General features: G+C 34.6%; 1 protein-coding gene across 1 annotated transcript in view; it reads left to right on the plus strand.

Annotated features, from left to right (window-relative positions):
• The window catches only part of COLEC12 (collectin subfamily member 12), an 846,619-nt gene that overhangs the window by 789,907 nt on the left and 33,207 nt on the right, over positions 1 to 23,505 (plus strand). The window contains exon 9 of the mRNA XM_044065237.1: positions 8,671 to 8,816. Coding sequence (XP_043921172.1) covers positions 8,671 to 8,816 — 146 coding nt within the window. The remainder of the gene's footprint in view (positions 1 to 8,670; positions 8,817 to 23,505) is intronic.

Raw genomic sequence — 23,505 nt, forward strand, 5'->3', positions numbered from 1 at the left:
GAGATTCTTCTTTTCATGTTTTATGCATAACTCCACGTGTTGCACATCCCCATCTGATATACTATAGATTAATTAAAATTTCATAATAAGGATCCTCCTCAGATTCAAATTTTGGGCCATCTTTTTCCTTCAGTATTAGACTCTGGAGGGATAAGTACAACGTTTGACACCAGCTTAATTACGGGTATTCAGGGATACGACAAGGGTAATGCCATAAAACTGTTCAAATATCCAATATAAGTGTCAAAATATGCACTGTAAAAACCTTTAGTATTCTCAAAATATGGAATATCATTTACTTTACTAAGCAGGCGCACTATTCAACAGGTACACCTAATATGAGCCCTTCCTTTAATTGCTTTCAGGCCTTTTAAAGCCTGCTCTGATTTGCAAGAATAAAACGTTATTTCCAAAAAAAATTTAACAGCTTTCCTTAGTATCAAATTTTCACAAACAGAACTAGATGGTAGTCTTTATTACCAGTCTTTGTTAAACAGTCTCTTACTTGTCAGAATATAATGTCCACAACTCTTACTTGTATAATTTTCAGAAAGAGCTCGCAAGTGTTTCATGATAGTGACTTTTTAAGCAGTCCTATTTCACACTCAAGGCTATTCAGCAGTCCTTGTTAATCTCTGATTTACATTTGTGATTTTCAGAAAGGTCACACAACTGATGCAGAACCATGATTGTTCTCAAAATAATAGTAGTCCTCTCAACAATCTTTATTTCACTAACTGACATATACAGCAGTCTTTGTTAAACCACTTACTGGTAAAATCCCTGGGAAGAAGACATATTTCAGAGCAGTGATTGCATTCATTACATTCACAAGAAAGCCCATACAGCAATCTTTGTTAAACTGTCTCTTCATTACTTATATAGCCTTTAGAAAGAGCATACAGCAGTTTCAAAACCATGACTACTTTCATGTAAGTATAAATTATCTCAACAACTGATTTCACAAGTTGATCCGGTCAACAGTTTTGTTAAAAAGTCTGTGGTTTCCTGTATCAGGTACATATCAGAACAATTTAATTCCTACACAATTTCAGGTGATTACTGCTTAACACTTGTTTAAGTCTGCCTCAGGATGGATCAAAGCTAATATAATCTCATATTTGCTTTTCTTGACTAAACACTGCTGTGACTCCTTTGAGACTTAAAGACAGTAAGCCAAAAAAAAATAAAAAATAAAAAGATCTAGAATGGTCTTCTGATTCAAACTAAACCTCAGCAGCATAAGCAATAAGCTCTACCTTCAGCTTTCCTGCAATAATACCATGTAATACCAGAGGTGGTAATCCATTAAGTACGGAAGAAGTAATTAGGGACCTGGGGACCCAAGTTGATAGCAATCTCTCATTTGAAAACCACATGGCCAAAGCAGTTAGAAAAACATTTTATACAGCCTACCTAATCATGAAGGGATTCACATCTAGATCAGGGGAGGTCATCGTGCCTCTTTACTCATCCGTCATCAGGCCCATAATTGAGTACAATGCCCCTTTTGGGATGTACCTTACCAGACACCTTCAGCAACTGGAAAGACCCCAAAAGTACCTCACCAAGAGGATCAAAGGGCTCAAACAGATGCCATATGCTGCCCGGTTAAAGAAACTCCAGCTCTACTCAGTGGCATACCGCCTGCTCAGAGGCGATTTGTGCCTGACATATAAAGCCATGTCCAACCCGGAATTAATGGACATGCTGCACCTCAGAAAATCCAAATCCCATCTAGCTACGCGCTCGAGAGACTTGAACCTCAGCACTGAAATAAATAGGACATACTGGAGGGACAGATTCATAACCCAGAGGATCCCTTCACTCTGGAATAAAATCCCAGTCTAGGTTAGGCAGAGTCCCTCATTGACTCTCTTCAAGAGGAATCTTGATGAGTGGATGGGAGATCGTAGGTTTACCCCGGGTATCACATCTGTGTCACTGTTAGACAGAGGCACAGTATACTAACCTCGAAAAAGGGCATAGCAAAATTAATTTAAAATGGGTGGAGAAAGCCAAACACACTCTGGCTAGGCTTATAAATGCCCTAGGACAGATAGCCTAGTATGAACCTATGAACCTATGAAGGAGCTGGCTTATTCAATGAGGTCTACTGTGCCATAAGTTGCTTAAGCTAATCATTTCCTTTCCTGAATTTTCTTAAATGATGTACTTGTAATATTAACCGCATGTTATGTATCATATCATCCTCCCTTTTATTTATTTCCTTCTGATTCTGTATTTCAAGCCTCATTTGGTTATATGTTCTATATGACAACCCCCCATTAAATCAAGACTTCATTGCTTCTTTCACTTTATTTATGTCTAAATTAGTAGAGCTAGTGGCTTCCATAGTATGATCAAAAAACATCCTGATTAAAGGGGAACTGCTTAACTTAAGCACATTATGTTTACTCAAAGCTGGCAACTTTTTATGCCTTTAACTCTCGACACTTAGAGTTTTTCTTGCAGAATGTATACAAGATGAGGTGCTCTAAATAGCTGTAGCTGTAGACATCAAGTTTTTCTTTCTCATAATTTGTTAACTTATCTCAGTATTCATCTAGTCCAGATAAGGCATCTCAGGATTTGCAATGGGACACACTGAACTGATGTAGTTTTTAGCGCTTTTGTTCCTTTACTAGTTAGAACATCATCAGAAATACAAGTGCATTGCAGAAGGAGATGATAGCCAATCAAAAATGATAAAAACACCCACCAGAATTTGTTAAAAAATAGTGAATTTAACAATTGATATCAGATACAGGTTGAGTCTATAGGGTCATGTATAGATTCAGTAATCTTAACTGGTGTAGTTGCATCATGCACACTGTAAATGGACAGAAGTTATTTCCCTAGAATCAGCTGCATCAGAGAAGACTTACTACATTATTACAAATAATGTTCACATGGATTCTCCTCCCACACCAGACTGAAAATGACCCAGAGTTTACTTTGGAAAACTTAAAAACCTTTGTAAACCTAATTAGTATAAATCACTTCACCCTGTCATCCAGCTATAAGTGGGTTAGCCAAAAGGCATAACCAGACCTTCAAGGAATCAAATCTCTGACCCCTGACCACAAACTACTGCAGTTCAACATAGATACATTTCTGTCAACATATGAAAATGTGATATACAGCTACTAACTCAGTTCCCACAATACTTTTTATGCCTTGAATTTCAGGTCAATAGTGGACATATTAAAACTGAATGTTCTATGGAAAGCATAGGACAAACAGATTCAGCGTATGACTGAGAGGTCAAACAGAATTTATTTTTTCATGTTTTTACACATGACTACATGACTGGTAAATGGAAAGCAGGCCATAATGTTTCAAGAACATAGCCTCTGATATATACAACAGATGTGGAAAATATTACATGGAGGTAGGTAATGAAGTAAAAATGTGACAGTGGTATTTCCCCACCTACCTGTTAAAAAGAGAGGAATTTAAGGAATGGACAGTGAAAATTATTTGAGAGTTATTAGGGAAGACAAATTTTTTCAATACCTATAACTAGTAAGTGGAATAAAATGAAAGTGGAGTTTAAAAGTAGGGTAGAAATAAAAGAAAAATATATGGTTAAGAAGTGACAAGAATTATTTAGAGGGGCTGTCAAAAGTTAAAGTATTGCAGAATAAGGAGAATCTCACAGAACAAGAAGAGGTGCAACTGCAGAGTGCTAAGGAGAAAATAAGGGAGTATTTGGATAATATACATGAGTTTAGAAAGATTGCTGTCAAGCAACTGTTTTTGATAATAACTCCAGAGCATAAAAACGTTTAGTGCACAACTTAGTCAACAGAAAGTAGAAAGGGTTGTTGCCAAATTTGGGGAGCCTATAACAAGAAAAAGTAACCAGAGATCCTGTAGAGATATTAAAGATATTTCTAAAAAATATATGATAATTTGTATAAAGCAGAAAAATGTGGAAATCAAGAAAGAGCACAAATGAAAATATCTATGGAGCATTTAAGTATGCCAAGGTTAGAGGTAGATGAGGCTCAGAAATTAACAGTTAAGATAGGAGGAGAGGAGATGAGATAAAAATGATGACACATAAGCTATCTGCAGGAAAGCCTCCCTGAACAGATGGTATTCCTGTAGAAGTTGGGAAGCTAGGATGGAAGAAAGAGATAAGATCTGGAAGGTTTTGTTTTAACAGTATTGTAAAAGGAGGGGAAGTACTAACATCCTGGAAGAAAGCTGTGTTGGCTGTAATCCCTAAAGACAGTAAAGACCCATCACACTCAGCTTCATATAGATCTATTTCTATTTAGAACCATGATTATAAAGTGTCTATATCTATAATAGCTAAAGGAATGGCAGTGGTGATGCCAAAATTGATAGATTTGGATCAGTGTGGTTTTGTGGAGGGGAGGCAAACATTTGACAACATTAACAGAACAATGATAATCCAGAGAGAAGCATAGTATAAGAAAACACTGCTGCTGCTGTTGATGGGTCTTGATGCAGAGAAAGCATTCAACAGAGTAAGCTGGGATCACTGTATTTTATATGTAGGGCAATGGAAGTTTTTCATTCCGTGATACTATAAGAAGGTTAATTTAAGAGGATATATGAGAGATCAGAGGCAAAAAAAAATAAACTGAGAGGGTTTCTTTCTGAGAAGTTGAGTCTGAACAGAGAAACCAGAGAGGGGTTTCTTTTATCCCCTTTGTTATTTGCTTTATATTTAGAGCCATTGGCAAAGAAAATAAGGGGCTTAAAAATTCAAGGATGTAATTGGTATGGTAATCAAGAAAAGATGGTTTTATTTGCAGATATTATTTGTACCTGATAAAACCAGAAAAGGATGTCCCCGTGTTGTGGAGCATTTTTAGATAGTTTCAAGTCTTTTTGGAATATAAAATTAATGAAGATAAAACAAAGGCTATAGCTGCAAACTCTGTACCTACTCATGAATTGGTTCAGCAATATCCATATGTATGGGAAACAATAAAAGGAACTATTTAGAAATGTAAATTAAAAGGATTCTGTTATGGCAGCTAATGATATGTGGGAAGAGATTAAACAAAATATAATACAAAAACTGAGAAACGTTTGTGGATATGGATAACAAGATACAAGCAGTGAGAATGTTTTTCATCCACTTTTTTTTTTTATATACAGGTCAGGCGTGTTTTTTATCAATCAGAGCTGAAGTTGTGGGCAATAATTAATAAAGAGCTGAAGGATTTTATCTGAGAGGGGAAGAGCATAACAGCCAAGTGGGATAAGTTGATCCTTCCAAAAGAACAAGATGGATTGTGATTACTTGATTTGAAGGGGTATTTTAGAGCTACACAGTTAAGGCTCATATATATAAAACAAGCAGAAAGCTATCATTCGAAGTGCAAAGGGATGAAAATGAAGCATGGGGTAAATTCAAGAAATAAGGAGAGAGTGAAATTTTGGATGCAGATCCTTGAGGAAAATAAGAACAGCTACTTCAGAAAGTAGCAAAAAGTATTCTAATAACTAAGCCAACATGAGAATTGAGAAAAGAGATTTTTATCAATAGGGATAACTGCAATTAGTGGCACAGAGAATACACAAGAGGGATTTTACTGAAGAAAACTGACAAAGAAACCAAGTATTGGTACCAAATAATTAGAGTAGAAAAGTTAATAGAATTGGAAGAGGGATCAGAGGCAAAAAAAATTAAACTGAGGTTTCTTTCTGAGAAGTTGAGTCTGAACAGAGAAACCTGAGAGGGGTTTCCTCTTTCCCCTTTGTTAATTTCTTTATATTTAGAGCCATTGGCAAAGAAAATAAGGGACTTAGAAATTCAAGGATGTAATCAGTATGGTAATCAAGAAAAGATGGTTTTATTTGCAGATGATATTATTTTGTACCTGATAAAACCAGAAAAGGACATCCCAGTGTTATGGAACATTTTCAGACAGATTCAAGTCTTTTCGGGATATAGAATTAATGAAGATAAAACAAAGGCTGTATCTGTAAACTTTGTACCTACTCATGAATTGGTTCAGCAATATCCATATTTATGTTAAACAATAAAAGGAACTATTTAGAAATGTAAATTAAAAGGATTCTGTTATGGCAGCTAATGATATGTGGGAAGAGATTAAACAAAATATAATACAAAAACTGAGAAATGTTTGTGGATATGGATAACAAGATACAAGCAGTGAGAATGTTTTTCATCCACTTTTTTTTTTATATACAGGTCAGGCATGTTTTTATCAATCAGAGCTGAAGTTGTGGGCAATAATTAATAAAGAGCTGAAGGATTTTATCTGGGAGGGGAAGAGCATAACAGCCAAGTGGGATAAGTTGATCCTTCCAAAAGAACAAGATGGATTGTGATTACCGGATTTGAATGGGGTAGTTTAGAGCTACACAGTTTAGGCTCATATATATAAGACAAGCAGAAAGCTATAATTTGAAGTGCAAAGGGTTGAAGATCAAGCATGGGGTAAATTCAAGAAATAAGGACAGAGTGAAATTTTGGATGCAGATCCTTGAGGAAAATAAGAACAGCTACTTCAGAAAGTAGCAAAAAGTATTCTAATAACTAAGCCAACATGAGAATCGAGAAAAGAGATTTTACAATAGGGATAACTGCAATTAGCGGTACAGAGAATACACAAGAGGGATTTTACTGAAGAAAACTGACAAAGAAACCAGGTATTGGTAGCAAATAATTAGAGTAGGAAAGGTAATAGAATGGGAAGAGGCCAAGAAGACATTTAGACTACAGGCTAGAGACTGTCAACCCTGTCAGGGACTGATGTCAGAGTATAGGTAAAGAGAAAGGGAAAGGGGAATCCTAATTGAAAATACAGTCTGTGGTAGAGTTTTTAGTTGAATCCAGAGGTGAAGTAGCTATTAAGAAGGAATAATTAGTAGGGCATATAAAATATTGCATGATACCTATAAGAATCAATCAGATGACGTTATAAACAATTAGGAAGAGAGACTGGATAAGAAATTCACAAGATAATAATGGGATGATGTATGTATGGCTTCCAAATATACAACAAAGTCTAGAAGATTTACTATTGTTGCTTGAAAGTGTTTGCAGAAGTATTTTTATACCCCAAACAGACACCAAAGAATTTTTCCTCATGTAGATGGTAAATGCTGGAGGTATAATGGGGAAGAAAGAGGTAACTGGTAACATATGTTTTGGGAGTATAATGAGTTGGCAGACCTTAAAAATTCTCTACAGAGTACTCTGTCAGAAATATTGGATTAGTAAATGGGAGTAACTAAGAAAATTCTTCTTCTTCTCCTTCTTCTTCTTCTTTCAGCTGCTCCCATTAGGGGTCGCCACAGCAGATCAACTGTTTCCATTTCTTCCTGTCCTCTGCATCTTGCTCTGTCACACCAACCACCTGCATGTCCTCTCTCACCACATCCATAAACCTTATCTTAGGCCTTCCTCTTTTCCTGTTACCTGGTAGCTTCATCCTTAGCATCTTTTTCCCAATATACTCTGCATTTCTCCTCAGCACATGTCCAAACCAATGTAATCTTGCCTCTCTGGCTTTGTCTCCAAACCTTCCAACCTGGGCTGACCCTTTAATATACTTATTCCTAATCCTGTCCATCCTCGTCACACCCAGTGCAAATCTTAATATCTTCAATTCTGCCATGTCAAGCTCTGACTCCTGCCTTTTCGTCAGTGCCACTGTCTCCAACCCGTATAACATAGCTGGTCTCACTACCCTCTTGTAGACCTTCCCTTTCACTCTTACTGGTACTCGTCTGTCACAAATCACTCCTGACACTCTTCTCCACCCACTCCATCCAGACCTGTATTCTCTTCTTCACCTCTCTTCCACACTCACCATTACTCTGAACTGTTGATCCCAAGTACTTAAACTCATTCACCTTCACTACCTCTACTCCCTGCATCCTCACCACTTCTCTATCCTCCCACTCATTCACACACATATATTCTGTCTTAGTCCTGCTGACCTTCATTCCTCTTCTCTCTAGAGCATATCTCCACCTCTCCAGGGTCTCCTCCACCTGTTCCCTACTCTCACTACAGATCACAATATCATCTGCAAACATCATAGACCACGGGGACTCCTATCCGATCTCGTCTGTCAACCTGTCCATCACCATTGCAAATAAGAAAGGGCTCAGAGCTGATCCTTGATGTAATCCCACCTCCACCTTAAATGCATACGTCACTCCCACCTCAGACCTCACCACTGTCACACTATCCTTGTACATATCCTGTACACTCTTACATCTTACAAGATGCAGAGAACAGGAAGAAATGGAAACAGGTGATCTGCTGTGGCGACCCCTAACGGGAACAGCCGAAAGAAGATAATGATATGTGTATATGCATGTATGTATTTATATGCCTAAAAGTAAAATCTTATAATAAAAACAGACGCAAACAGCAATGTAATGTTGTGTCATAACTGAAAATAATTAGTGCATTTCCAGCATCTCACTCATATGTCAGTGTGATAGGAAAAAATAAATATATTCTAGGAACTTCACACATCACTCACTGAAAACTTTGTTGTCAAAAGTGATGCTTATCTAGCATATTGCCAGTCTTGAATTATTTATTTACCATACTCATTCAAGACAGAATATTTTTTAAGATCTAAAATGTGGAAGACCTGAAAACTATCACAAGAAATAAATGTTGCTTAATTTTTAAAGGAACTGGAAGATTGGGCAACCTGACAACTGGTCAATTGGATATGAAGAAGGAGAAAATTGTGCAGGACTGTCTCAGGCTGGATTGTGGAATGACTTCCATTGCAGTGAAGCTAATGGTTTTATCTGTGAAAAAGATACTGACAGAGGTAAGTAGTGCATCTTGTGATGGATTAATAATGAGCCAAGATTTAGCGGTTTGAATCTTCAACTAGAAAATTGAGAGTAGAAAGACTAGATCAAAGCTTAGAATATCAGAATCTACCCTAATGTCATTTGTCCACTTCTTTTTACATAAACAAAACCACCCATTCTATGTTTCTCTATTTTCAAAATCCTTATGTCTGTCATTGGAAATAAAAAAAAAATGAATTAAAAATAAAAGTTGCTATTTTTTTCATGAGGGTCACGTCCTAGATAATGTTTTGGTGTACTGTAACCTATCAAGAGGGCTATATGTGTTTTGTTTTGCTTTGTTTTTCAGAACTGTAACTGCAGATGGAAAATCTAGAAAAACAACACTTATAATGTATCTATAGTAAATCATAACAGGAAGAACTCTGAATTAATGTTCAGTATCAGGATACTGACAAAACAATGAAACTCCTAAATAAATTGTTAGCAAAATGCTCTGGTTCTGTAGCTCAGAAGCATAAAGCCCTGACTGTAACTCCCACAAGCAGGGTTTGTTTAGTAGTCTCAGCACTGGAAGAGCTGAAAGGCATACTTCTCAAATGTCCAGATATCCACAGAATGTCCAAATGTTTGCCTCATATTTTTCATCTATTCCACATAAAATTTGGGGTTTTCTGACAGTCAGTGAGGACCAAAGTCAGTAATGACATATATTTGAGTTTCAGGCTTCATTTCTTACAGAAAATGCATGCTAACAAAAATCATGTTATTCTAGCAACTTTCTAAATTTATAAGAGACATATTTAAAATCCATCCTATTTTTGTGTCTTTGTCCCCCATCCCCCCATTATTGTATGCTCTGATAAGATTTCTTGCTCAAAGAGATTGAGTGGTATGCAGGGGAAAACATGGGATGAGTGTCTGATGAGGGCTTGGCTTTCATGAGAAGAGGGAGGTAGCATGACCAAAAAACATGGGCACTTTGAAAGTTGTTGTGCAACAAGCAGCATTGGTTGTGAACATGTGCTTAGCTCTGCAGAGCTGGTGCTAATAGCCACTGCAGCATACATGTGAAAGTGTAGAAAGTACACTCCATCCTGGGTGAAAAATTGCAAACCGCTAAAGAGGCACAGGCAAACATGTCATCCACTAGAGGAGAGGTCAGGGACTATCAGAAATACCTCTAAGTCCTGTATCATGGATAATGTGAGATTCAACTTTGGATTAAATCTCCATATTGGGGACATTTATAATCTGCCCTTAAATGTGGGCAGCCATCAGTCTGAAGGAGTGAAGCTAGAACCTCAGGCCATTGGTATGAGGACATGCCTTGCCCTAGGAGCAGTGTGGATTGACAAAGGCAAATTGAAACACAAACCACTGTCATGCCTACCAAGGTGATGCCCCCTGAATCAACTCTTCTCCTGACCAGTACATGCTCTCTACTGTCTTGTGAACAAATAGTCTTAGGACCACAGAAAAGGTAATGATAGGCCAACAGCAAGGGTGCCAGAACCATAGGGTGAGGAGAGGCAAATGCCCCACTCCCCCACTTTCCACATACTCTTGTTCTGTGCCCTTAACTGACTCACCAACCAAACAAAATAAGAATGTTTCTTAATTTTCTGTTACAGTGTTTTGTGGGCAAACAAAAAAACACTTGCACCATTGGTCCTGCCTGTATCTGCATCTTATTCGCTGGCTAGGTAGATGCAGATGCAATGCTGGAACCATGACTGGTTGCAAAGCAAAGAAAAAAAATCTTCACTGATAAGGCAATAATTCTTAACTTGCCTTCTATTCTATCTCCTGTCCCTCTTATAATGTTTAATATTTTGGTAAGTCACTGAGGACCGCAGACTGATAGTAATGCCAGTTGTTAGAGTTTCATACTTCTTGTTTGTTCAAAACTGGATGTTGAAGCCACAGCTGTCAAGACAAGAACATGTACAATAGGCTGTCTACTTTTCATTCAGAAAAGGGGCAAATCTTAACTTCTGAGTGTGTATGTATGTATTTGAGTCCAAGTGTATATGGCCATGCGTGAGTACAGTGTGCAAGTGTGTGTAAGTGCAAGTGTGCATGAGTGTGGGTCAGTGTGTATGTGTGATCCTGCTTTTGCAGGACTGACTTTCTTATTTTATAGTGTTCTACCATAAATTTTTAAAAGTAGTATTGTGTAAAGAACATAAATTAATAATTCCTCTCTTTCTGCTCCAGTCTATCTTTAAACCTTTTCCCCCACTGCTTGAAACACATTCTCTTACACACTGATGCATAAAAACTGTTTGCTAACAGTTCAAATTCCTGACTTTCATACCTGCTTTTACAGAATCCTGACTTTTTCTCAGTGTTTCCCTTATAAAGTTTTTGATTTACTGGGAAATCACTGAGGATTTCAGACAAGTCTATAATGCTAGATATTAGAGTTTCATGCATCTTACTATTCAGAAACTGCATGTCGATGCAAAATATGTTGCTCTAATGTTTTAACTGAATTAGAGTAATAGTCAAACATTTCCCCTTGTTTTGTCCCATTATTTTTTTGCTTTGTCTAGAATTCTTCAGTAAAGATGTTGAGAGGTATACCGAGATGTTGAGAATTATACAGAGAATAATACTTCTCAATTGCCCCTGATTTTACAAAATGTCTCTAAATTTTGCCTCACATTTTTTATCCTGCCCCCAATTTGACTGTAAATCACAGATAAATCAATAATGATAGATGGTAGAGTTTCTTAAATCTTATTGCTCAGAAAATCTGTGTTGATGCAAAATCTGTTGCTCTACTAATTGTTTAAGTGAGTTATAGTAATAGTTATACATTGCTCCTGATTTTGTCACCCCCACCCATTATTTTTAAATATATACAGAATTTTTGAGGAGAGATGTTAAGAGTTAGGCAGGGACCTCCCACATAAATTGTGCTAAAAGTAAAAAAAAGGCATGTGTAGTCTGCTGTGGGTAGTGTTAACTGTTATCTTTGCCCAGTTTTACCCAGCTTCCTGTGACAAATAAAAAATGTACCTGGGAGGTGTAGCTAAGATGCTAAGTAATTAGCAGCATAAAAAGTTTGCTCTGCCTCTGTTCAGTTATTCTGACATGATTATTTAACTATAAACTGAAGAAACTGTCATTAAAACAGCCTTCATATGACAAGAAATAAAGTGTGAAGAGAATCCAGCAAGAAAATCAGCTTTTAAAGATTTTATTTTGATTTTATCCTGTCAGACGTTTTTTCAGTCAAGAGTAATCATGAGTCATCTTAAAGCTTCCTCACAAGCAAGAAAATGGGATGAAGAAAGAACTACAGTCTCTTGTAACTAGCATGCAAGAAATATCACTAAAAATTGGCAAACTGGAGAGTAAAATGAACACTATAAAACAAGAAAATAAGAAACAGATTGATTTACTCAATGAAATTATAAAGAAACATTCTGGCCATATCACTTCCATGGAGGAATCACAGAATCATGTAGATGTCAGATTAAATGAAAATGAAAGCCAAGTTGAATGTCTGCTTAAGCAAAACACTTTTCTCTTAAAAAAGGTAGATGATCTTGAAAGCAGGTCCGGAATGAACAATATAAGAATATATGGTAATCCTGAGAAAGAAGAAGGATGGTGTATTTTCTGAATACTTGGCTTCCAAAAACCTTAAACATGCCAGAGTCACTATCCTTCGAATAGAAAGAGCACATAGGTCTCTTTCAAACAACAAAAGCCCCATCCACACTAAGATCTATAATTGTCAAGTTTTGTCTCCACACAAGATAAATACTTGGTCCTAAAAACAGCATTGTCTAACTCTCCAATAATTTTTCATGGTAAAACAATCAGATTTGATAATGACTACTTCTTCAGTAATATCTAAAATGAAAGCCTGCATCCCACTAATTGTTTGGGGTTGCCACAGCGAAACTCCAGTCCGCTAATGATTGGCAGTGGATTTTTATGGTGCTGAGTTGCCGGCCCAACAACCAACCTTCAAAGAAGGCACACCTATTCATGCAGGCACCTACCTGTACGTCTTTAAAAGTCTAAAAAAATCAAATATTAAGGCTCAAAATGTTGTTCCCTGTGAAAATTAGAGTATTCCTAGCAGAGGGTCAAAAGACATTTAATTCATTAGATGAAGCCCTGGACTTTACTCAGAAAAATAAACTTATAGATAAAAAAGAAGAAATGGACTGGTCCTCAATAAGTTTAAAAAGACATGCACTCAAAAATAGATGGTCAACAAAAGATAACAACAGCAAAAATTTCAAAGAAAAGTAACAAGTCTTTTAATTTTTCTCTTTTTGGACTGTTTTATGCATCTGGCAATATGCTTTATTACATTATATATATATATATATATATATATATATTGCTTCAACAGTCAGAAGGACTCCATAATTCCCAAGGTAAATCCTTTCTGTTTGTTAAATTGGAAAATAACAATAATAATAATAATAATTAACACAGCAACATCTGTCTGCATAACAACATAGTGTTTTACTAAATCCTATGTGCAGACCAGAATCAAATGTTATAAATTAGATGGTTTTCTCCTCATACGTATAAAAGTCTAAGATCAGTTATTCACATAGGTTTTGATATACTGAAATATTCTGGTTAAGAAAACTGATAGTAGAGATAAATACTTTGTGTTAAATATGAGACCTTATTTAAATATATGCATGATGTGTAGTGATGTTTCAAAGAGTATAACTGTTTTCGCTATGTGTTTTGTTAAATGAGTTTAGAGTTTCTATGAATTATTTAATTTCTTTAGTTAAATGCTGAATTTAAATGCTTTGGACCTAAGTGAACTGGACTTGTGATTGCTTTGTATCATATAGAAAATGCTATGGTGCTTTGTTTTGATTGTTGACATTTTTGGGATAAGTTAAACAACATTTCCTGCTTTGAATTGTAAATCTTACCATCTTCCATGGCTTAAAATGGGCTCATGAGTAATATTTTTCTGGGAAGGAAGATGTGGAAATCAGCAGAAGCACCAGTGAGCTGAGGAAAACCTTTGAACTCAGAAAAGCTTCCAAATGGAACACTGCAATGGAAAGAAGTTTAAATGAGAATAAAGTGAGATAACCTTAATATTTATGGAAATTATAGGATTTAAAGTGTACAAATGTCAACGCTATACAAGTAAAACATCTATCGTTTAAAACATAATTAAGAGTAACAATATACTGTCAGACCAAGTTCCGTGTTGCAAAGCAAAGGATTAATGCCGTTTTTTACAAAGAGAGTTAAACTATACTCATCAGTTTATACTGTACCATGATAATAAACTAGAAGTCCGATCTCCAAAAAGGACTAGTAGAAAAGTTTAAGTTTGATAAATTGTGTATGCCAAAATGAGTGACCTGACTCATCAAGAGTCAGTGATCAGTCCCAGAAGTTTCAGACTTCAGTAAAGTTAGTCCACTATTTAATCGTGTTAGCACAAAACTCTAATATTTGTCATGGACAGCCTTACCAAAACAGATGGTAGTATACTCCTTGTGTGAAGAGGTGTGTTCGTATTAAAAACAAATTGTTTGAGAATATTTATTAAAGGTGAACAATGTGTACAAACTCACCGGAAAGGGCGAAACCTTACTGCTCCAAGATAAATAAAATGATGTACTGCTGTAGTGTGATAGTCCAAAAGTAGGGCTCAAAAATGAATGTGCAAAGTGTGATAACAAATATTATGCCTACATACCAACCCTAGTTGCAAGATATAAAAATGGGCTAAGCAGGACAATGGTACTAAGCTAATAGGTAGGCTAATGGTGAATCCCTACTAATTGCACATTATGTCCATAAGGTGTACTAATGATTGGCGATCCGATGATATGTGTGTGTATGCCAGGAAATGACTGATCATAAACAAGTAACCGTGGTACAGGTCAGGGAAAGGGTAGGATGTAATCAAACCCTATTCCAGTAAAAGTATATTTAGAGAGCTCAAAATGATGTTGTGGCTATCTTAGATAACTCTTGAGTTTAAGTAAACTTGAGATGTTGCAATTCTCATTCAAACCTGGTGGTTGAAATGCATTCAATTTTAGTTGCCATTCTAGTTCTTTGGTTTCCAACAAAATGGATACCGGGCCACCTCTGATGTTATGGGGGACATGGTCAATGGCAAAAAATAAAAAACTGTGGTTTTTATTCTGTAAAATATGCTTAGAAAGTGCATTATCCTCCTTGCCTTTTTTAAGGCAAGGAGGATAATGTTCCTACACCGGACTCTATGGTGAGCAAACTACAATCTTTTGATAACAAACTGGTAAAACTTCGCAAACTACAACTAGAAATGTGTTATTTTAAACAATGTGTTAAAGATAAAATTGTCCCTAAGGGCTTACTGAGCACTTTTGCACCTACTGGACTTATTAATGATGACTGTTTCTTGAATGACTTAAAAACACTTTTTGATCAACAAGGGCTCCAACTTCTAGATTTAATTATAAAGCATTATTCCACACATATCTCTTCATTAACTACAGAACTTAATGAATTAGACAATTCAATTAAAAATGACCTGGACTTTAATAATTACAAATACGACTATACACGCATCTTTAACAGTATAGATGCTCTTCTTAACAAATTAAAAGGCAACAAAATAAAAAAACTTAACAGAGACAATTTTGCATATCAGCATAACAAAGCTTATGAGAAATTGACTTTCCCGCAGGGACGTCAAGTTAACAACGGTGAATTCCAACTATCAGAAAATAACAGCCCTGATGCTGCTTTTGACCCTAACCAGCAAATGTCTTTGACACAAGAGTCAACAGCACCGAATACAGGTCCTAGAAGGAGCAACAGAATTTGGGCCAACATGTATAACTCTAACAAATTTAGCAACAACAGGCCACAACAAACCGGCTCTACCTCTATTCCCCAAAACCAAAATTATGACAACACAGGTTTTTTAGGCGAAAGGTACAACATTCGCCACAAAGCTCAGAGGAAGAACTGGAACAATTAACACCTATACAACTGAATAACAGCATTGAAGCATTGCCTCCTGACCTACCATTGATTCTCACTAACACTAAAGGTGACTTTCACATTTACAATTTCTCCAAGTTTACAATCGAACAAGAATTGATTGACTTACTATCCTTTGGCAACACCTTCGTCCCCAGTTGCCATTTCAACCTTACTGAAACTATCATTGATTTGAAATATTTCACAAGGAAATTGAATTTAGGTTTAATGTTTTCTGTTCCCATGCAACATGAATTACATAACTTGAAACTTTTGAGTGTGTATAACCCTCCCTTACATCCTGGATTGGTTTTATTTGAAAGGGCTTGTGAGGTCGATTTAAGACACTTTGAAGCACAACAGAAATTTCTAACAAATAAACAAAAGTTTAACATCACTAAAGAGCAGCATACCCTCTTAAGGGAACTTTGTGACATCCCAGTAAGGGTCCTCAAACCTGATAAAGGTGGTGGGCTCGTAATTTTTGAAAATAGTGATTATTCGGAAAGAATGCGGTCCATTCTTGATAGCCCAGCCTATAGACCATCTTCCCTTAACGAGATGAACACAACATTTGTAAGAAATAGAGGGTACTTTAGGGACCTCTTCCTGGCAGGGAAAATCAACAATGAAGTCTATCACTACATAGATATCACTACACCCAAAACACCCATTATTTTCGGAATTCCGAAAATTCACAAGAACCTGCATGACCCACCGATCAGAGCACTCATAGATGGCAGGTCCTCTATGACTCATCCCAGTGCCCGACTAGTGGACAACATCCTTGCTAAATATTTAAAATTAATTCCTGGCATCTGCAAGGACTCTTGGACATTCCTTTCAAATATTAATCAATTACACTTGACCTGTGATTTTAATTTTCTCACAATAGATATAGTGGACTTATACACTTCCATCCCACACCAGGAGGCCTCAGAATGGATTGGTATCTTGCTTAAGGAGTTAGGGGCACCACAAATTGAAATTGACACAGTTACTGAATTAATTGACATAATACTAACATCTAATTTTTTCATTTTTGAAAACAACTACTTCTTACAAACTCAGGGTATAGCAATGGGCTCACCCTGTGGCACCACTGTTGCCAACATGGTAGTAGCCTTTTGGGAGAAGAAATTCATTCTGGATAACCCTCAACTAGCTCACTTTATCATCTACTATACAAGATACCTGGATGACATCTTTATCCTTTTCAGAGGCTCTGAACAGGATGCTATATCCACCATCAATTACATGAATAACACTACGACATTTTTCAAATTCACTTACCATTTTTCAACTGACTCTATTGACTATCTGGATGTCAAACTTGAAAAACATTCTACCACAGGCACACTTTCATCTACTATTTACAGAAAACCTACCTACTGTAATTCACTTCTACACTTTTCAAGTCAACATCCATACAAACAAAAAAGATCGATAGTTAAAGGCCAGTTGATTCGAGCAGCCAGAATGTGTAGCAATGACATTCATTACAACAGGGAGTGCTCACTCCTGTATGACATGTTCACTAGTCGTGACTATCCAGGCTCGCTGATAGAAGAGCTTACAATAGAGGTCACCAACAAGAGACTTAATGGTTTCTACAAACCCCTACTTTCTGACACCATTATACAATGCAACAGCGTGCCTGCAGTTACAGACCTTTTGGGCACATTAGACTTGACATCTACTTTAGGGCCAGCAAGAGACATAACCAATAAACAAAACTTTTACCCTTCCAGTTTCATAACATCCTTCAACATGGACTCAAAGTACATCAGTTCCATGTTGTTTAAAAACTGGCATTTCATTACCAGTAACAGTCTACTTCTTGAAAAATTGGGTGAAAAGCCTCTCATTGTTTTCAGGAGAGGCAAGAACTTAAAAAACATACTGGAATCCAAAAAACAATTTGACTTCTTCTCCCGTCAGAAAGGAACTTTCACTTGTGGAAATTGCAACTGGTGTAGTTGTCTTAGGACAGGGAATGCAGTTCAATTGAACGGTAGAAAGCTCACCAGTCATCACAAAGTTAACTGTAATACAAAATTTATAGTTTATCTGGCAACTTGTACTTGCTGCTCAGCCTATTACATCGGCAAAACAGAGCGTAAATTCAAAGAGAGAATTTATCAGCACATGTACGCCATTAAAAAAGGCAAGGAGGATAATGCACTTTCTAAGCATATTTTACAGAATAAAAACCACAGTTTTTTATTTTTTGCCATTGACCATGTCCCCCATAACATCAGAGGTGGCCCGGTATCCATTTTGTTGGAAACCAAAGAACTAGAATGGCAACTAAAATTGAATGCATTTCAACCACCAGGTTTGAATGAGAATTGCAACATCTCAAGTTTACTTAAACTCAAGAGTTATCTAAGATAGCCACAACATCATTTTGAGCTCTCTAAATATACTTTTACTGGAATAGGGTTTGATTACATCCTACCCTTTCCCTGACCTGTACCACGGTTACTTGTTTATGATCAGTCATTTCCTGGCATACACACACATATCATCGGATCGCCAATCATTAGTACACCTTATGGACATAATGTGCAATTAGTAGGGATTCACCATTAGCCCACCTATTAGCTTAGTACCATTGTCCTGCTTAGCCCATTTTTATATCTTGCAACTAGGGTTGGTATGTAGGCATAATATTTATCACACTTTGCACATTCATTTTTGAGCCCTACTTTCGGACTATCACACTACAGCAGTACATCATTTTATTTATCTTGGAGCAGTAAGGTTTCTCCCTTTCCGGCGAGTTTGTACACATTGTTCACCTTTAATAAATATTCTCAAACAATTTGTTTTTAATACGAACACACCTCTTCACACAAGGAGTATACTACCATCTGTTTTGGTAAGGCTGTCCATGACAAATATTAGAGTTTTTGTGCTAACACGATTAAATAGTGGACTAACTTTACTGAAGTCTGAAACTTCTGGGACTGATCACTGACTCTTGATGAGTCAGGTCACTCATTTTGGCATACACAATTTATCAAACTTAAACTTTTCTACTAGTCCTTTTTGGAGATCGGACTTCTAGTTTATTATCATGGTACAGTATAAACTGATGAGTATAGTTTAACTCTCTTTGTAAAAAACGGCATTAATCCTTTGCTTTGCAACACGGAACTTGGTCTGACAGTATATTGTTACTCTTAATTATGTTTTAAACGATAGATGTTTTACTTGTATAGCGTTGACATTTGCATACTTTTTTAATACTCCGGACAATAAGGACGGAACTTTATACATATCTGTAATTAAATGGGAGCATATATTGTGTTTTTATTTTCAAATGTACTATACCTTTTAGAAAACTTAAGCGCTTCACAATTTGGCGCTCTTTTTATGTTTTAAAAATCAACTTCTCATTGTTTCAAATGTATTCTGAGGAAGCTACAACTGGGTTTGTAGCGAAAACGTTTCTTGGTTTGTCAATAAAAGTTGCGTTAAGAACACAATATTACCGCAAAGTGGACTCGTACTTTCCGTTAACTTTGGCTTATTTTTATATTTTTTACTGGTTTTGGTGATTGCAAGAGTTTGTCTTCAGGATTTAAAGTGTAATATACATGTTAATATCTTAAATAGAGAAAGTGAAATTAAAAGGTGCACAGAATATGTTTGCTTATTGTGTTGGTCAATTAAATAAATGAAATATATAATAATGCAGTGTTAAAAAACAATAAGAGCATGAAGGGCAGCACACACCTAAGTAGTTTAAAGGAAACTACTTTGGTCTTTACTACTGTGTTATTTGTAATAAGTTTAATAGCTGTTAGAATTAATATTTAAAGCTTTGTTAAATTTATAAAATGTTATAGTGAGTGTTATGCCATTTAGAATTTACCTATGTCTAAGAATTTAATTGAAGGTACATTATATGAGGTTTAAAGTAAATAAATGTTAACATCAAAGTTAAAATTCCATAATTGTTAACTTAGAAATGAAGTATCAGAAAATTATTATCTATATAATAATACATAAGTGCCTATGTGAACTAATATGTATTTTGAATATACTAAACATTGCAAGTTTTCCTTAGGAAAATATAAAAATGTGTTTTTAGATCACTGACAAAGGAAAATGACCTGTCTGGTAAAATGTAATTTGAAACAGATAAAAATATACTATTACAATATATTTAAATTTAATTTGAATATGATACTAATGTTAAACTGGTTTAATTGAATTCATTAAGTACATCTGAGATCTTAAAGCTGTATATGAATAGCTTACTTACATATATGATTATATCTGTTTAGGATTGTGTGAACTATATTCTTGATATACTGTCTGGGTGGTGTGAAGTATGTAGAAGCCTTTGGGTACACATAATATTTGTGTATGTTATGGGAGGGATGGAGTGAATAAATGAATCTTGAGTTGCTAAGGAGCTTGTTTGTATAGATTGGTTATTGAATGGGTATTGTTATCAGTCTTTGATAATATTAAAGTAATCGGTTTGCTATGAATATACTGTTTATTGTCAACGTGGTAAAATTTAGGAGCAAATATAATTTGTCAGATGTTAAAAATCTTACATGTCTTTATAATCATCACTTACTTATAGGAATATATAGTATATTGTATTGAGTTAACTGATAATTTAAAGGGAATATGATTAACTAATTAACATACAGCTTTTATGCATTATCTATAGTACAAATAATACTGCTAGTTTAAACATATCATTGAGTTGCACTTAATTTGTAAGGTAGTTATAGGTAGATATATAGTTAATGTTTTAAACATAGCAAACTACTTCAATAACATGTAGGGTATGTAATTGTCCTGATTTATGAAATATTAATAAGTAGTATAGATTAAATACTGTGATACATACATATGGTTAGTTTGAAAATATAAATATTTATTTTACTGTTCATATTACTCTTACTATACTAGATACTTAGGAAAATTGTTACTATTTTAGCTTACTATGGTTAGATAGATTTATTTCATTTGATTTTAAATGAATATAAGTTAAGTGATAATTTAATTTTAATTTTAAGTAGATTGCTGTAGTTTATTATTAGAGGGAGACTGTTCGGAAGAGCATTACATATTGAATGAATCTCTTCAGAGGTAGAAGCAGAAGACTGGATAGACAAGCATTAAGGATGTTAAAGGGGGATTTGAATGACTATGTCATCAAACCAGGAATGATGCATTCCATGTTAGGGGTTGTAAATATATTTATTATATTGTTATTGAGTATTATCAATCCTTTGTCCATAATAAATACTGTAAAATTTATGAGAATTACTGTTTAAATTTACTAGACTCGTCAAAATTTAGAAATGACAATATATAAATGTATCTCATTGAATATAAATAGATTAAATAATCCAATGAAGAGAGGTAGTTTATTTAAGTATCTTAAAATAAACAAAGCAGATATAGTCTTTTTACAGGAAACACACCTAATAAAGAAAGACATTGACAAACTGACATGCAAGCAGTATTCAATACTGGTGAATTCACACTATAATGTTAAAAGGAGAGGCACCGTAATACTTTGGAAGAAATCATTAACCATACCTAAAGATGATTTTTACACTGACAAAAATGGTATGATGGGATTAGTTGTGCTTGAAATAGATAACAAAATGTATACTTTTGTTAATATCTATTGGATTCCTGGAATGTTTCTAAAGTAGCAAAAAAGTATTGGGACCTTATAACTCTACATGCAAAGGGTGAAATCCTAATGGATAGTGACTTTAACTGTATACTATCAAAAAATGATACCACCAAAGATAAGAAACATAAAATAACTGCTACTGCTAAACAACTAAGCAATTTTACGAACATAATGAATCTTAGAAATATTCAAGAGTTAATTGGCAAACTCCTTAAACTATACTCATTATATGTATAGATTTGACACTCAGACAGATATAAAGTCTTTACATCTAATAAGATATATTCGAAAGTAGAAGAAGTATTAATAACATATTGTCCTTTGTCTGACCACAATACTATTATTTTTGAACTTAATCTAAAACCCAGTGAATCAGTATTTTGGTAAGGAATAATCACATATATAGCTTAAATTAAAGGGTTCAGAGAATGGATTTTAAAACTAAAAATGTTTATGGATGCTAATAACAATGGGGAAGTCTCTGATATTCTCTGGGACACATTAAAGGCCTATATTTATGGTAGAATAAAGAGTTAGCATCTTATAAAAGGAATGGGACAATGAATTAAAGATGCTTTGAACAAGAACTGATAGCTTAAAATTAAAGTTAAAACAGCAGAACTAAAAACACTGAATCAAAAATACTTAGAAATATTAAATCATACATTTGCAATAAACTTGGAGAAATTTAAGTTACAAACCTATACTGTAAATCCTAAAGATCTACATAGATCAGCAATAAGATCAAACTCATTAAATAACATAAATTATATTAAAGACATTACATATCAAGTGAATAATAAACTTAAAAAGAGTAGCAGACTTAAAAGGCATTTTAGAAGCCTTTAGGAAACATTATGAAGAAATCAATAACAGAGATCTAACTATAAATAATAGTGACATAACTGATAATATAAAACAAAAACTATCAAGAGAACAAAATAAGCTAGATAAAACCATTACTCTTAAAGAACTAACAGCGCAAATAAAACGTTTGAAAAATAATAAGGCTCCTGGATTAGATTGTTTAATTTCAGTATTATATAAAGTAATTCCAGGTAATATCTTAAAAGTTTTAATATATGCATTTGATGAAATTAGAAGTACATTAAATATTCCACCTTCATGGAAATACTCATTGATTTCCCCTATTTTACAACAAGACAAATACTTCAATATATGTAATTTTTATCATCCTATTACATTATTAAATGTTGATTATAACATTTTATGGCTATATTGACTAAAAGATTAAATAATATAATACCAAACTTGATTAATGAGGATCAAACTAGCTTTATCTTAGGGAGACAGATGTAAGATACGATTATCAGACTTCTATCTCTAATAGATCTGGCCAAGAAAAATAAAAAATAATTATCAATACTAAGTTTAGAGATTGATAAAACATTTGATTCAATTAATTGGCTATATTTATAAAAAGTACTTAAAGAATATACTTTTCCTCAAGCTTTATATAAATAATAATGAAATTATATAACAATACCTTTTATTTTGTTAAAATTGGATCTTTTCTTTCTAGTTCTTTTAAAATAGTAAAAGGAACAAAATAAGGATGTCTACAAACTCCACTATTGTTTGTTTTAGCAATAGAACCCTTTGCCATCTATATTAAAAGTAATAATGAAATAAAAGGTTTTTCTGTTAATGATAATTATATTTCTAAAATCCAGTTATTTACAGATATTTTGCTAACTACAAAAATAGTGAATCTTCATTAGAAAATATTAAATCAATAAAATGCTTTGAGAAAATTTCTGGATTAAAATTTAATCATAATAAAACAGAAACAATGTTAATAAATAATAAAGTTACATCCACTTTTAAAAAAGCACAAAACATTTAATTGGGAAAACAAACAACTTAAGCATTTGGGAACTAATATAAACAGGAAATGGAAGGAAACAACAACATTTCAAAACTAGTTGAAAGTGCTGATAAAAATTTCTTCTCAATGGAAGATAGACTTATATTAATAAAAGTGTTAATATTAACAAAAATATTATACC

Source organism: Protopterus annectens, chromosome 3.part0, assembly GCF_019279795.1.
Source record: "Protopterus annectens isolate FY-2018-M chromosome 3.part0, PAN1.0, whole genome shotgun sequence".
Classification (NCBI taxonomy): domain Eukaryota; kingdom Metazoa; phylum Chordata; order Ceratodontiformes; family Protopteridae; genus Protopterus; species Protopterus annectens.